Below are 8922 nucleotides of genomic sequence, written 5' to 3'. Positions count from 1 at the left end.
GACCGGTTCCATATGCCTGCCAGCGTTCCACGGTCATCAGTTTGTTTCGATACGTTGTGAAGGCAGCAAGAAAATCACGTCCAACCATCTGTAATGAGTAGTTGGAAGCGCCCGGACACAATTCCGTATCCTTCGGTGTGGCACAGATTCACTGCTCAAACTCCCGACCCAACCAACCAGCCTGTGACATATCTGGTGCAGGATGTTCCCGTGGACCGGTTCGAAGATTGCATCCAGCACATGTGCTCCTACTTCTTGCGAGATGAACCTACGTGCCGCAGCCTTCGCATAGCAAGTGATCCCGCTGCCGTCGAAGAGTTCAGTGCCCTATGGCGCATGGTGCTTTTGCAACGCTGTGCGGTCGTTTGCCTGCGCGAAGATAGTGATGAGATCGTCGGAGTGAACATGCTGCATGTTGCTTCGCGGAACGATTCCAACGCAAATGCTCGCATCCGAAGCCCGGCAATGAAAACTATGGTTGATTGTACACTGTACATGACAGAAAAGGGAAACCTATTCGAACGCTACCCGGTGGAGTGCTTTCTGTCCGCCTGGGGACTATCAGTGCACCCCCGGTATCGTGGACTGGGTTTGGCGAAAGAAATTCTTTACACACGCATTCCACTCGGCCAGGCGCTGGGTCTAAAACTATCGGCGACCGTGTTCTCACACCCCGGCTCGCAAATACCGGCCAGCAAGGTCGGGTTTAGGGACGCCGTGGTAGAGAAGTTCGTCGACCTAGCCGAGAAAGGATTCATACTTCCGGACATTAACGTGGAGTACAACAAGTTGATGGTGCTGGAACTGTGAGGAAAATCATCAAGAGCACAACTCCCACACTGTCACTTCTCTACTGTTTTCACCTATCCATTAGTTTACAACGCATAAGGATATTTCGATAAATTACAGCACTGCATAAGTAGGGAAAAATTTAATAAATCACCAAAGGTTTTGTGGTTTTTTACTTGTTCGATATATTTCTCTTACGCCTTACGCCGTTATCGTTCTCTCGAGGTCTAGTTTCGGTTGGCCTCTGCTCCGTAAAACGGTTCCTTCAGTTTCACGAAATATTCCATTGTGGTTGTCCACTCGGTCCCTTTGTTCGGCTTCTTACTGTGCCAGTACAAGAAAAACGTTGCCCAAGCCACACACCGGGAGCTGTGGCGGTCATAATTACATAATATCTAATCATATTTTGAGAGAGAAAGCGAGTTAAGTTCACTATGTCTCGCTAGTCATACATTGCCTCGGTCGCTATTTTGCAGGGTTCCATTATTTTATTTTCCACTTAATCGTGTTGTGCTGCCATTTCGATGCACTTTTGAGCAGCAGCCCGTACAACGCCTGTGATTCTGTCTTGTTGCTTCCTCTCTAATTACTTTTAGTTATTGAGTATAAATTACTAGATACTAACTTAAGGTGTTAGCGTGAAAGGGTCCCCCTATCTGGAAGAAGCGTTAGAGCCGACCGACTGACGAAAGCGTCGCTCGGCGACGATCTCATTTTACGGGATCAAAAAGCTAGTACACGTTAAAGTTAACACAAGGCCTCTGGGCTTTCCAATGGCGCCATACAGTTAGCAATGGAATGAAGGTTCCTTTCGGCCACCGCAGTGCGGCGGGACAACATACGAAGTGGGGAAAGCTTGATGAAGGAAGCGATGTTAAAAAAGAGGCCATTCATCCTCTAACACAGTGGAACGCAGAACACAAAGACCAACTAGAAACACAAACAAACGATATCGACACAGTAACAATCGAGCTAAATAAGTAACTGTTCTCTGTAAAAAGTGATTAAATATCTCCTTCAAAAGCCACCGCAAGCAACGGACACAGCTAGGGTAAAACATGCATATGTAACCTTGTCCACACAAAGCTATCGAATCCCTATCATCCCTAGCAAATAGTTCGCTTATGCAATGGTATGTTTTTGCTGTGCGTGCGCATTACACGTTACTCAGAACGCCTTTCTACTCTTAGCTGAACACATTGCTTCATTGTTTTCTGCCTATTATTTACCTTAGAAGAACCATCCTCTTGCTCCAAAGCTACAACTAGCGCTGGACCCTAACACGAATAGCGTGTCGATATTTCTCGGAAACAACGCGAAAAGTGTCCCTCAAAGTAGACAACGAAAAACCAACGGAAATCTAGGGTCAGCTCTCCCGGAGCACCTACAGGCCGTACAAGGCGCGGCTTTAACCTGAGAAGAGTGTTTCGCCGGTGTGCTCACGATCATTCTAAAACCCTCCGTTTCACCTCTACCCAGACGCGCGTACTTGTTCGTTTTTGCTTCTTTCGATCTCCCTCCGATCGTTCGTTCGTTCGAACTGATTCTCCGAATCCACAAGACACATTTACACGCAAGGCTCAGCGCAAAGAGAGAAAGGAATACCGCACTTAGAACGTTTTCCGATGGATTGCCCGCTGACCGTCTTCGTCGAACTCTCGCTTCGAGACCCACATCTTTTTGAATGTGTCGAGCGAGGCCAGAATCGAACCACCCATCCACGTTGAGTAGATACGTTCCTGGGGGGCTGCAATCTGCAAAGAAATAGACGTGTCATCCAGCGTGTACAATGATGACGAATGATGCCGCTCTTACTCTGATCTTCATGTCCTTCGCCACATGCTTCCGTATTTCGGACAGCAGTCGATCACCGAACCCCTTGAACAGTGTCGAACCGCCCGACAACACGATGTTCTGGTACAGCATCTTTCGCAGGTCCATGTCCGACTTTTGGATCGAATATATCAGCACCTCGTGGATGCCTTCGCACTCCTCGCCGAGCATGTGAGGGCGGAACAGGACCTCCGGTGCCCGGTAGCAGGCCGGCCCTATCTCGAGCACGTTGCCATCCGGCAGCACGTACTTTGTCTTCTCCGTGTCGACCGTTTCCTCCTTCAGTGGATTCGTCGCGAGCGAGCAGACCTTCTCCTTGATCGAGCGCACTATCTCGAACTCGGCCGTCGTGCGGAAACTGAAACCCTCCTTGCGGATCAAGGTTTTCAGGTAGCGCGTTACATCGCGACCGGCAATGTCCACACGCATGATGCTGTGCGGCATTGCAAACCCTTCGAAGATCGGTACGGCGTGCGTGACACCATCGCCCGAGTCCAGCACCACACCCGTCACGCGCCCCGTCGCGTACAGGCTCAGCACGGCCTGCATCGACACGAACAGTGCGGGCACATTGAACGTTTCGAAGAAGATTTCGGCCGCCTTCTCGCGGTTTTTGCGCGGATTAAGTGGTGCCTCGGTCAGCAGCACCGGGTGCTCTTCGGCAAACGTAGACAGCTCGTCTTTGCTGTAGATGTACGTCCAGATCTTTTCCATGTCGTTCCAATCGGTCACGATACCGTGCTCCATCGGGTACCGGATGCTCAGCAACCCCCGGTAGTCTTCCGCCTTGGGACCGACAAACATGTCCCCTTCGAGGGCACCGGCCATCACACGGACGTGCTTCGGACGCCCCATACTACGGATTGCACAGAAAAATGGAAGCCATTAACAATCGTACCATCGAAGCAGCCTGCGCCCAAACGGACGGACGAAAGCAAAGCAACACTTACTAGTTGGGGAAACGACACTTTGGTATGTGATCGCCTGCGAAGCCCGCCTTAATCATTCCGGAACCCTGCAAAAAAGAAGAACAGATCGGTGTCGGTGCAGATTGGCGTCGTACGGAAAGGATCTTGCACCGGAAGCAAAGAACAAAGCAGAGGACACGATCGAAGATGTACTCCGAGCGTGTGAAACAAATTCGTCGTACGCTGGCGGCGCTGGTGCCTCCGAATCCGCATTTGACCGTTTTCGATCGCGCAAGGATGGCTCAGGTGGACGAGTTTTATCTGCGCTGTCAACAGCAGCGTGACTACTATCGCGACCGCAAGGGGTTGTTGGTGGCGTTGCCCGAATTTCAGCGACCGTTGAAACGAAGCTTCTCTCAACTAACGAACCCGACCGAGGAATACCTTCGCCGGCACCGATGCTCGGCTGACTGAGATCGGAGCAGAACGGAGCGGTTCCATCTTTTTTTCATCTCGTCGGACACAATAAATTGGATTTGTTTTCACTTAAAAAAAAAACAGGGATACGGTGGTTTTTCCTGCCCGTAGACAAGGAAGCTTTCCAACCGGTGATGTCATTGATTCTTTCGAATGTGCTCATCGCGCACACAGTCATGGAGAGGGTGGTAGTGATCGGTTGTCAACGATTTTGTGCACTGTCTGCGACAAGCAGCACCACTTTAACCCGCACTAACAATGCGCCAGGAACATTCAAGCAAGCGGCGAGAGTTATCCTTCCTGTCTCGTACCGCTTGGTAACGAAGTGTCCGGGTGGATGGACCATGGATCCTCCGTCTTCCGTCATCAACTTACATTATCGATGACGACCGGTTGATTCACAATCACATCGTAGGGTTCCATGATGCTGCTGGCGATTATCGACGCAGACGCTGCCGGGGGTGGTGTTGATCAAACTGAACACCGGTGCGCGAGCAGGAAATGGAACTACACCGTAAATACCCACGGAGTGCCCACGTTGCAAACGATCGGAAAGGTTTTGTTTTCACCAATTCGCGTTTGCACCAATAGCCGCAGCAGAAGGCAGCCGTTCTTTTCGGTGCCGTTTTCGACGACCACGACGATGACAGCTCGTACGTGGGAGCGTCCGTCTTTTTCCAACGCTTTCGCCCCAATCTGTCAGTGGTCGGAGTTTTGGCCGGCGTTTTGTAGAGATCCTGAATATGCGAATATGCGTTTCAAATTGGCCCCGATTTGCCAGATGGCCGTTACATTTCGTACACCATCACGAGTAACTCCGTTAATCGATATAAATAAATGTTTTCAATATACTTTTTATTTGTATAATTAGCTAGGGTGGCGACATCGAAGGCCATCGTTATCGCAAATATTTATATACCCGTTACCGGATCCTTTTTAACTTTCGTTGCTGCGTTTTTACTTCCATCAGCAAACGCTACCAGAAATGTTCACAGCGTTTAATTTCTCCATTCTTGCCGAATGTCGAAAGTATAGGGCTTTGAAATGCTACAGCTTCGCAGTGAGTAAAAGTAAAATTCACATAACATTTTTTTGGAACTAGTCGAATTCCACATCTGCTGCTGGAAACATTCTTTGATCCAGCTCAAACTTACTAACCCTTTGCTACGTGTCTTCTATGTCGTACTTTCACCTAAGACCTTAAATAGAATAATTATTTAAATCGATCGTCCTGTTACGGATTATTAAATACGAAGGAAATAGAAAACTAAGAAATTATTGCAATTCTCCTCTCTCAAGCAAACAAGCGACGCATAAATATATACAGAACGACCACCAAAAACAGGGTCAGTCCAAGCCCAAAGAGCACCTTGTCGGTGCAGTTGCGCCGGTTAAGCTTGTCCAGTAGCCAGGCGGACTTTTGAATGTTGCCGGCCGCTTTGAGCAGTTCGTCGCGCGTACTATTCACCGAGGCACTGGTCGCGTGAAGCACGTCGAGCGATGAGGCCGATTTTTGCGTGGCATCGTTCAGTTGCTGTGTAATCGTTAGCATCCGCTGAGTGATTTGCTCTTGCTGCATCATTAGCAAACCCGATTCGTTACCCTTTGCGCGACTCCGTGAAGCTATTGACCGGGCGCGGACTTCGTTTTCATGTGGGCTTAACATGAACAGCTCTTCCCTGTTATCACTTTCGATCTCCCGCATCTTGATAACGTTTGTGCGCCGAAAATCCAGCATTGCGCTGTTGATGAAGCAAAGAAGAATGTGCCACAGCGAGACAAGAGTAAGTAGCGGACACTATCGCACCATGGTTAGGCCCTTTACGCTCACCGGTGGACCATGCTTCGATGCTCTGTGGCCTCGCGGAGCAACGACGCATCGGCGTGAACCTCTGCATATTCGTCCAGCTTCGCGATGCATTGCTGCAGGGCACCCAACTTCTTTCGACCCTCTTCGTTCAGCACTTCCAGTTCCTTCAGTGTGCCGTGGAACTCTTTGATGTCCTGTGGTTTGGGAAAACGATAAAACAACGATTTAGTGTGAAAGTGTTCAGACTTCTAGTCCAGTTTGCGTTCGTTACAAACATTGGTGATTGCATTAAAACGTAGCGTTGCATCGACTATCTCATGCCGTATTCTGGCTAGTGTATCGGCAGAAGCCATTGTCAGTATCCGGAACGAAACGCACTTTCCCGTCGATCTACCGGAATCGCAAAACCCCCAATGGCCAATGGATTTACGATATCTCCGGGACTCGATGATACACGGGCCAGAATTTCACCGATGACGATGACGGAAATGTGTACAGGACTGGCCGCAACGATTCTGTCATTCGTCGCCGAATGGTTTGTTTACTTTCCGAGAGGGAAATTCGCCCGAAGTTGAAACCTACAATCCTGGGTTATAAACGGAAGGACGTTTCTTTGTTTTGATCAGCTGTCACAGTCTGCACCTTCGGAGCTTTGGCGAAGCATTGTTCGTAGTCCCGTCGATTGAGGATTTCATCGGGGCAAATCGCTCGCAACGCAAAACGGACGCAAACATTGTGCAACGCGCCAGCTCTTTTCTTCCGGCCCTTTTTGTGTTTCGCTTTTCGGTGTAATTAGATTATGACCGTGGGTGGTGAGGACATAAATGTCTGTGCTGGTTTCTTTATGCTTGCTCAAGATTGAACTCGTCGTAGCCGACGGAAGCAACAGCCATCATCAGTCGCCTCAGAGTACGATGCTCGGCCCGACGGAATCCGACGCATCCGCCTGCGGCGATGACGCAGCAGCAGCTGCAGGCGGCAGCATTGCTGGCGACGGTAAGGACCGCATTTTAATTATAGCATCACCGTTCGGGAACTCATTTGTCGCTAACTGACGAACAACAAACGATGATTTGCTGTCGCCGAAACAGAGGCAGTTGGCGCAGTATCGACGGAACATCCGAACAATCCGCGGTTACAGCGCGAAATGAGGGGCCAGCGTAAGCCGAAGAAGATTACTATTGAAAGCTACCGGAACCGACTGTTGGATGGACCTGCATCGGCCACCGATGACTATCGTGGCATTCTGCCGAAAAGTTCACGCGAGCCGACCCCGATGGACGGGGTGCTGCCGTCCGGAAAGCAGGAGTTTTCGGGCGAGATAAACTTCTTCTCCGGCAACCCATTCGTCGAGGTTACGAAAGGCATACTGCATCTGTTCAAGAGAAAGTGAGTGTAGCGAGGGTTACGTAAAATCCCAAGAACGCAGCCGTTGGCTAACGACGTTGCACTGCGTCTTTACAGCGAACGTGCCAATATTACGGAAGGTGGTGTTTCGAAGACGATCTGCCTCATAGCCGTGCCGTCGTCGCTGAATTGTCACGACATTCTCAACTTTATCGCACCGTGCCACCAGGAGATCCAGCACGTGCGCATCCTGCGCGATGGATCGCCGAACCAGTTCATGGTGCTGCTCGAGTTCCGGTGCGATGAAGGAGCGACCGAGTTTTACAAAACTTTCAACGGTGTCCCGTACAACAGTCTCGAACCGGACTCGCTCTGTCACGCCGTTTGGGTGTCGAGCGTCGAGTGGGGTCTCGATGGGTGCTGTGCCGCGCCCCAGGGCCACACCGAGCTTCCCATGTGCCCCGTGTGTCTCGAGCGGATGGACGAAAGTGTCGACGGCGTCCTGACGATCCTCTGCAACCATGCATTCCACGCCGGGTGTTTGATTAAGTGGGGCGATTCGACGTGTCCCGTTTGCCGGTGTATTCAAACGCCCGAACTATCCGAACCATCGGTATGCATGGAGTGCGAAGGTACGGAAGCGTTGTGGATTTGTCTTATCTGTGGCCACATCGGTTGCGGACGATACCAGGGCGGACACGCCGCTTCCCACTATCGTGCCACCAACCACACGTACGCGCTGCAACTCGGCACAAACCGTGTGTGGGATTACGCCGGCGACAACTTTGTCCATCGGTTGCTGCAGAGCAAATCGGACGGCAAACTGGTGGCCACGCAATCACCGGGCGGTGCAGATGGCGAGGAAAAGATTGACTCGATGCAGCTCGAGTTCACCTATCTGCTGACGTCGCAACTGGACGCGCAGCGTGATTACTACGAGGAGCGATTGTCGCGACTGGAAGGGGCCCTCGGCGGCGAACGGCAGAAACTGCAGCAGGACAATGAGCAGGCGAAGAAGAAGTACGCCACGCTCGAGACGAAACTTCAAGCGTTGACGAAGGAGAAGAATGGTTTGGAGAAAAAAATCACACAACTGACTAGCAAGTAAGTACGGTGCAGGATGACGGAAATTTGCATTCGAAAACAGGCACGCCGATGGCTAACACAGAGTTCTCGTTGTTCCACAGAATGAACACCGTGACAAAGGAGCTGGCGGAGGAGAAACAGTTCGGCAAAACGCTGCAATCGAACCAAACGTCGTGGCAAACCAAGTTCAGTGAGCTGGAGAAAAAGTGCACCGAAAAGGAGCAGGAAATAGTCGATCTGAAGGAACAGGTGCGCGATCTGATGTTCTACATGGAGGCCCAAAACACGATCGCCGGTTCCGAGCTGAAGCACGAACTCGTCGACGGTACGGTCATTCTGCCGGGCGACGACAGTGCCACGCTGCTGGCCGCGGCTGCCGGCAGTTCCGGAGCCACTGGTGGGAGCGGGGCCAACAAAGCGTCCGCTAGGCGCCGTCAGCGGAAAAAGTAAAGATCTCTCAAAGCTACTCGCCCCGTGTGGTTCCGATCTGCGCGCACAGTTTCAATCTTTCGAGCACACAATTGTTTTTTAAACGATAAACATGTTTGTTTCGCCAATTGTGATACCCCTTCGTAGTCGTTCCGTGCTTTATTTTTGTCTTGCCAACTTTACCGATAAATACATAGCAGTTCCAACGATCCGATGATCGCCCAGGCCGTTGAATGGAAGCAC

The 8922-nt window shown here is 50.8% G+C and overlaps 4 protein-coding genes across 6 annotated transcripts; 2 read left to right on the top strand and 2 right to left on the bottom strand.

The window, feature by feature from the left end:
* Nucleotides 1-93: 93 nt before the first annotated feature.
* On the top strand, nucleotides 94-810 carry LOC128274003 (uncharacterized). Its single transcript, XM_053012087.1, has one exon. The coding sequence runs from the start codon at nucleotides 94-96 to the stop codon at nucleotides 808-810; it is 717 nt and encodes a 238-aa protein (XP_052868047.1).
* Nucleotides 811-964: 154 nt separating this feature from the next.
* On the bottom strand, nucleotides 965-4611 carry LOC128271939 (actin-related protein 1). The gene is made up of 4 exons (XM_053009630.1): nucleotides 4383-4611; nucleotides 3573-3637; nucleotides 2605-3478; nucleotides 965-2543 (listed from the first exon to the last, which is right to left on the bottom strand). Exons 1-4 carry the CDS (start codon nucleotides 4428-4430, stop codon nucleotides 2400-2402), a joined length of 1131 nt encoding a protein of 376 aa, XP_052865590.1. The 5' UTR covers nucleotides 4431-4611; the 3' UTR covers nucleotides 965-2399.
* Nucleotides 4612-4945: 334 nt separating this feature from the next.
* LOC128273620 (uncharacterized) lies at nucleotides 4946-6259 on the bottom strand. The gene is made up of 3 exons (XM_053011629.1): nucleotides 6093-6259; nucleotides 5839-6011; nucleotides 4946-5749 (listed from the first exon to the last, which is right to left on the bottom strand). The coding sequence occupies exons 1-3, from the start codon at nucleotides 6168-6170 to the stop codon at nucleotides 5302-5304; spliced, it is 699 nt and encodes a 232-aa protein (XP_052867589.1). The 5' UTR covers nucleotides 6171-6259; the 3' UTR covers nucleotides 4946-5301.
* Nucleotides 6260-6492: 233 nt separating this feature from the next.
* On the top strand, nucleotides 6493-8890 carry LOC128271300 (BRCA1-associated protein). Of its 3 annotated transcripts, none has more exons than XM_053008759.1 (4): nucleotides 6493-6813; nucleotides 6909-7206; nucleotides 7282-8268; nucleotides 8352-8890. In XM_053008759.1, the coding sequence occupies exons 1-4, from the start codon at nucleotides 6642-6644 to the stop codon at nucleotides 8698-8700; spliced, it is 1806 nt and encodes a 601-aa protein (XP_052864719.1). In that variant the 5' UTR covers nucleotides 6493-6641; the 3' UTR covers nucleotides 8701-8890. The 3 variants fall into 3 exon arrangements, with proteins under 3 accessions (XP_052864719.1, XP_052864721.1, XP_052864720.1); XM_053008761.1 differs by having other exon boundaries at nucleotides 6493-6822; nucleotides 6915-7206; XM_053008760.1 differs by having other exon boundaries at nucleotides 6493-6822.
* The last annotated feature ends 32 nt before the right edge of the window (nucleotides 8891-8922 follow it).

Source organism: Anopheles cruzii, chromosome 3 (genome assembly GCF_943734635.1).
Source record: "Anopheles cruzii chromosome 3, idAnoCruzAS_RS32_06, whole genome shotgun sequence".
Classification (NCBI taxonomy): domain Eukaryota; kingdom Metazoa; phylum Arthropoda; class Insecta; order Diptera; family Culicidae; genus Anopheles; species Anopheles cruzii.
Note: the sequence above shows the minus strand (reverse complement) of the source record. Positions and strands in the feature narration are given on the sequence as shown.

Bases quoted from the DNA above. Each gene is read 5' to 3' on its own strand.
- LOC128274003 (XM_053012087.1), top strand. From the start codon at position 94: ATGAGTAGTTGGAAGCGCCCGGACACAATTCCGTATCCTTCGGTGTGG.
- LOC128271939 (XM_053009630.1), bottom strand. From the start codon at position 4,430: ATGGAACCCTACGATGTGATTGTGAATCAACCGGTCGTCATCGATAAT. The intron at 3,479-3,572 runs GTAAGTGTTGCT...TGCAATCCGTAG, and splicing joins AAGTGTCGTTTCCCCAACTA to TATGGGGCGTCCGAAGCACG. The intron at 2,544-2,604 runs GTAAGAGCGGCA...ATTTCTTTGCAG, and splicing joins CGAAGGACATGAAGATCAGA to ATTGCAGCCCCCCAGGAACG.
- LOC128273620 (XM_053011629.1), bottom strand. From the start codon at position 6,170: ATGGCTTCTGCCGATACACTAGCCAGAATACGGCATGAGATAGTCGAT. The intron at 6,012-6,092 runs GTTTGTAACGAA...CCCAAACCACAG, and splicing joins GTTTTAATGCAATCACCAAT to GACATCAAAGAGTTCCACGG. The intron at 5,750-5,838 runs GTGAGCGTAAAG...CTTCATCAACAG, and splicing joins CATCGAAGCATGGTCCACCG to CGCAATGCTGGATTTTCGGC.
- LOC128271300 (XM_053008760.1), top strand. From the start codon at position 6,642: ATGTCTGTGCTGGTTTCTTTATGCTTGCTCAAGATTGAACTCGTCGTA. The intron at 6,823-6,908 runs GCATTTTAATTA...TCGCCGAAACAG, and splicing joins TGCTGGCGACGGTAAGGACC to AGGCAGTTGGCGCAGTATCG. The intron at 7,207-7,281 runs GTGAGTGTAGCG...GCGTCTTTACAG, and splicing joins CTGCATCTGTTCAAGAGAAA to CGAACGTGCCAATATTACGG.